Raw genomic sequence first — 6029 nt, forward strand, 5'->3', positions numbered from 1 at the left:
TAGAGCTTTCCTGTTTTCTTGACCTGAATCTCTCTGAAACCAGCTGCAGTGAGAAGCTTGCTGTACTCGGCTGGCGTTCGTTCTTTTCCTTCAGTTTGAACCAACATCATCAGATTGAAGAGCTGGGCTTCTACAGGTCCAGTTTTGTCTTCATTCAAAAGTGTTTCAACCAACAGCACGCCGGCCCCTGGTGGGATAAAGAGATTTAAAAACATGTTGGTTTGTCAGAGAAGGACACTAAAGCTTATTTTTCAACAGCATTTTTAGGTATTTCCATAACCTTAGAGATCCCCTTTATATTAAAAGAAAAATCATGTTATATTGCTTCAGTAGTTAATGAAATAGCAAGAGGGATTCTATGCATCAATTAGCTATTATTTCCTGTACTTCAAAGTAGAGAGTGAAGGGGAACCTAGTAGCTGTGATTGAAACATTTATTTACTCCAGCAGAAATGCACCAGAGATGTGGCTGCTCGGCATCTCTGAAAATCAAGCCCCATGGGCCAGAGTTTTAAAATAATTTAGGCATCTAAAAATGCACATTGGCAATTTTCAAAATTTGAATGGGTGCCTACCAACATCATAGGCACCTGAATAACTTTATAAATGTGGCCTTGCATGTCTAAAGTGTATGCCCAAACCTAGAAGCTAGAGTTGCCAACTTTGGATGGATGTATTCATGGAGGTTTTGTCAGATGTCATAATCTTTAATTAAAGATTAATCTTTAATTCCTGGAGATTCCAGGACAATTCTGGAAACTCGGCAATATTACTAGAAGCAAATTTTCAAGTTGGCCATTCTTACTAATGGGGTCTGGATGCAAATCACTAATGTAAAGGGAGAAAGTCTTTCATTGAAATGGCCCTTTAAAAAAACCCTGTCCAAACCAAATGATATATACAAGTCTCTATTTTGCAAAGAGGAAAACATACCAGGCTTGCAAGCCTTGTGGATTTTTGTTAGTAGCTGCATACACTTGTCATCTGCCCAGTCATGCAGGATCCTAGCCAAAATGTACAGGTCAGCTTCTGGTATTGGATCTTTAAAAAAGTCTCCTGTAACAAAAAGAAAAAGAATGCAAAAAATAGGCCTGAATAAGCAAACATTTTCAATTTGGTATTGCGAAAAGTACATGCTAGCTCCAAAACTGTTTGAGAGACTTGCTGGGAAGCTACACTCTTCTGGCTTGTCATGCTGAGTATTCACAGCCCACTTAGGGGGCAAATCTCCCAGTATTGGATAATTGGTGATGTGCTCTTTATCCATCCACTTGCAGGCCGATTTCATTTCTCTCTCTCTCTCTCTTTCTCTCCGTTTCCTCTCTGTTTCATCCATAATAACCACCTGTCACATTTCTCTGTCTTTGCTTTTAGGGCATCCCCCGTCCCCTCCACTTTTTCCCCTTCTTCACTGCTGGGTCCCCTTTCTCTATCTCTCCCCTCCTCTCCTGACCCCCACCCTCCAAAATTGACCATTTATTTCTATTTATATAGTAAAACTAGACACCTAAAACCAACAAAGCCCTACACTGGTGTGATGGATGATGCTATATGATTGAGGATAACTATATTTATCATAGCTGGTATCACTATTATACAATTGCAACAAACTTTGTACAAAGTATGTCATGTAATATAACAATGGAAAAGATACATGCTAACAAATCCTGTTTAAATCTATGTATCATCACTGTATGTGAAGTTATGATATTGGCTATGTATTTGTATCTCAAATGCGTTTGTTCTTGGAGTGACGCCCACAAGGATGTTTACATCCAGTCTCGACAGCCCATTGTGGATGGACTATCCAAGTGTGGAAGGGCTATTAGAAAGAATCATCTTTCCAGATAGCCTCTTCCTGAGGATGCCTCAGATAGCAAGGAGCCAATGGCATCTAATGTGATTCAGCAAAACATGTATGGACATGTGGTGGGGACATGTGACCTAAGAATCCATGTTGGACAGTAACTCTCCATGTACCTGTATGATGGGCTCCTTTGGGACAGTAAATTTCCAGGCACAGGGCAGAGGGTATAAATTACAGCTGAGAAAACTCCATCTTGCCTCATTCCTGCTCCAAACTTCTCTGCACTGTAGATTTATAACAAAAGAAGTATTCTAAGCTAGGGACTGAGGCCCTTCCAAGCTTTTGGAAGTTTGCCAGAGAGACTTCTGCAAATCAGCAGACTATTACATCAAAGCTGCAAACCTGATCTCAGGACTTAGCAATTTTTTTTTGGTAATGTATATATCTTTTACCTATTTTAGAACTTTCTTCTTTATTTTTAATACATTCTTAGTTAGTTTACTAAACATTGACTGGCAGCTTGATTTTGGTAAGATCTGAAATATTTATTGACCTGGGACCTGTGGCTAATCCTTTGAGATTGAGGAACCTTAATGTACGAGAATTGGGTAACACTCAGTAACCTTTCACTGTACAAGATCTATTTGTCTGGATTGCGAACTAGAGGCTGGAATGCTTAAGGAGACTGCATGTTTTGGCTTCTTGTTAAGCAGTGTGGTATGAGAGGAGCTCTTTTGTTTACTGGGTTGGTGAATCTAATTAAAGAGGAAACCACCCGGCAGTGGGTCACATGTATATTGTAACATGACCCAACAGCATTTATCCCTTCAAATGTAACATGGAGATCTTTATGGGCCTTTGTGCCCAGTCACATTGCACTAATCTACACAACCTACTGTTTTCAACAATTTAGCCTGCTTTGGACTGCCCACAATTGTGCAGTGAAGCCACATCCTCCCTCCCCCCAGGGTGACACCTGGAAGGGCTAGGAAGGCCACTGCATGGAGTTTGTTTGTTTTTCTTTTTACATTGCTGTTTAATAGGGATAATGTTGAAGGACTTGAAATATATTTGCATCCTTGGCACCTAATACCTCAGCTTCTTCAAGTGAGTAAACAAGTTCAAAGGGTATACATTGCTCATGAGATTCTGTTATAATGAAACACGGTCCCTTCAGCACATTTTTCTTTGCATATGAGCACACACAAAATGAACCAAGTTTACCTTCATGGAAAGTGATCCGACGTTCTTCTGAGGGTACAAAACGCTCCTTTGCCACTTGCACTACTTTAGGTAGGTCATAAATTGTGACTGTAGAATTTGGGTACAAAGAAATACATTCCTGGGCCAAACCACCTGCACATCCTTATAGTGAAAGTGAAATACAGGGTAAATGCTCAAATATAACAATATTGGTCATTTTTATAACATCTTGCATCTAAGAAACTTAGACTGCAATGAACTCAGATTCATGCCGCCTTGCGAGATAGGTTAATGTTAGTATCCATTTTTACAGAAGGAGACACTGAAGTACAAAAAAGGTAAGTGATTTGTTCATGGTCTCCCAGCCTATCTCCGGAATAAGACCCAATTCTTCTGTTTCCCAGTCCTGTGATCTAATCACTGGACCATAAAGGGTATTGCTTTAAAACAACATAGTATGATGCAACTACAGCTGGCTGGAAATTTTCAAAGGAAGAGTGTTTTCTTTCAAAGAAATGGCCATTCTGAATATGAAATTATTGTGCAATATTGACTTTATCTAAATTTTAGTTTTCATGAAATTTTCATGACTTTTTTTTTAATAAAAAATATAACTAGAAGTATTTTTCACTGAAAGCCTGTATTTTGGTAAAGAGGAAATGGAGATCACAATTTCAATGTTTTCCATCAAACATGAGAATTTAAACAAATAAAATTGGGTCTGTTTTGAACATTGGAAAACAGAAACCTCCATTATTTGCCATTCAAATCATTACCATACAGTTACTGTCCAGGATGGGTTTTGTTTGTATTGTAAAAACAAACCCCAGAGGGGGAAAGAAACTGGTGAGGAGCGTGACTTGAGTTATTTTACATTAAAAGGACAGCATATGTCAAGGTGATTTTTCTCATGATATTTAAATTCATGTTTTTCTCACTGTTTAAAACAACCAACTGAAAACTGACCTGGTTTCTCTGCATAAGATTGCGGGCAGTGAGCATTCAACAATGGCCTGCTCCAAAGATCAGTGGAGTCAATGGGACAATTCCCATCAACTATTTTCGGGTTTGGATTCAGACTGAAAAAGGGCACCGAAAGATTTTCTGTATAAGGACTTTGCAAACAGAAAGAAGGATGGGAGGGAAGCAAGTGGTCCAAATTTTGAGACTACCAAAGTGTATAGTGGCTCTTCAATATTAATTCTATACAAACAGCCACCAAGAACACTTTTAAATCCCTTGTAATAAAAACACTGATTCCAGTCTGAGAAGCACAGAAGAAATCTCAAGACAACCAGTACATTGGTCTTGGGGAGAAGGCAGGAGAGGGGGAAAGGGACTTTAAGTTGTGTTCAAGTGACGGGTGGGGCGTGGGACAATCTGGAAAGATTCCATGGCTATGAATACATTAAGCTTCAGGATAACTTACTTACTTCCAGCTTGCCTGCCCTACCTTGCCAGCAACCCATCTGGTGAACAGTTTTCCGGGGTCCCCCAGCACCCTGGCTCCTCAGCAGCTCCTGTGGTGGGGTTGCCACAGAGCAGAGCTCCCTCCAAAAGCATCTTTCATTTGGGAAACTTTGAAATATTCCCCCTCTGGGAACACTTTGGTGTTTCCAAAATGAAGCATTGCAGAGTTTCTCTTCTGCAAAAATGTTTGAGATTTTGGCTTTTCATCCCAATTTCAGATACAGTTTATTTCTAAAATCTTGAAACAATTGCAGTGTGAGATTCATTTCCCCAGCCAAATCTACTTAAAATGAAATAGTCGGAGGGCAGAACAGAGCATGCTTATGGACCCTGATTCACCCAGGTGTTTAAGCACAGCCCCATCCTTAAATACATGATAATTCCAATTGATGCTGAATCAGGGCTGTGGGCATGGAAATAACCCAACAAATGCAGTCAAGAAAACCTTGAAATAATAATACACAACACTGAAAACATTACTATCATATGTAGCATATTTTAATACATCACTTGGCTCACAGAAGTGATTGTGGTGTGACTGCAGAATTTTGACATCCAAACTGTAGGGCTATATTTGCTGCCATCAAGGAAATACATTGGCAGAGGCTGTTCTAATGCTATGAATGGCTCCAGCAGAAAATTGTCATCAATATTAGTCAGAAAATCATAGGTAAGGCCATTGCAAAGAAGAATAAGACACAGCTGAGGAATACTGAATGGCTTTAGAGGATGAGAAGTGAAAATGGCCAGAGCAGATTAGCCAGACTTCATTTCTGCTTTCTGTGTTTTAGAAACTTGGGAGAGCGAAACTTCAGGGGAGAAGTAGTAATGGAAATTGCATGGTGCTATAAATCCTAACAGGACTGAAATACAGAGACAATTGTAAAGCTGTTTGGGGGTAAGAAGTATGTAGGCAATTCATCAACCTAAAGTCACTGAATGAAGTGAAGAGTAGCCTGGAAGCTGTTCTGGTAGAATTTCTTAAGCAATGGCAGAAGAAAAACGTACCAAACCAGTAAGAAGGAAAATAAGCAGCTACTTAGATCTATGGGGTTCTTTAGACTCAGGAAAACATTCTGCTTTCTAATGCTTTTATCATTTTCAAATTTTTATACGATTTTGGCTCAAAATGTAAAATGCTTCCTTTGTGATTGATGCTGCCATGTAGTCTGTCCTGTTTTTCCATTACTCACACAGGTCGTAGAACAAGTGCAGTATTTATCCATAGGTTACCAAAGAAAACAGTTCAAGGTTCTGATGACACTTACCTCCCAGATCATAAATGACGGTGAAAGGTGAAAGGTCAAATGCAGCAATCACATCTCTGCCAAACATACTCCAAAAATCATTCAAGAAATACATAAATTTGATCATCTCTTCTTCTGATCTAGTGATTTGAAAGAACATTATTTATAGCACAAGTAAATTATGACACATTCATTGATGGCTAGCATCATATAACTCTTGTGCTTTTAGCTGAAATACTATATTAAACCCTGTTTCTCTGCCAGCATGCACAATCGTCTATTTTGATCACTATTAAAATAAA

At 39.1% G+C, this 6029-nt stretch overlaps 1 protein-coding gene across 1 annotated transcript; it reads right to left on the reverse strand.

Moving 5' to 3' along the window:
• Positions 1-6: 6 nt before the first annotated feature.
• On the reverse strand, positions 7-5867 carry LOC112117505 (acetylserotonin O-methyltransferase-like; the record flags this gene model as incomplete). Its single annotated transcript, XM_026646670.1, has 4 exons — positions 7-187; positions 934-1056; positions 3032-3172; positions 5749-5867. Coding segments are annotated over 4 exons (564 nt in total), but the record flags the coding sequence as incomplete, so codon positions are not given.
• Between the last annotated feature and the right edge of the window lie 162 nt (positions 5868-6029).

Source organism: Terrapene carolina, unplaced genomic scaffold (genome assembly GCF_002925995.2).
Source record: "Terrapene carolina triunguis isolate 2854851 unplaced genomic scaffold, T_m_triunguis-2.0 Scaffold37715, whole genome shotgun sequence".
Lineage (NCBI taxonomy): Eukaryota > Metazoa > Chordata > Testudines > Emydidae > Terrapene > Terrapene triunguis.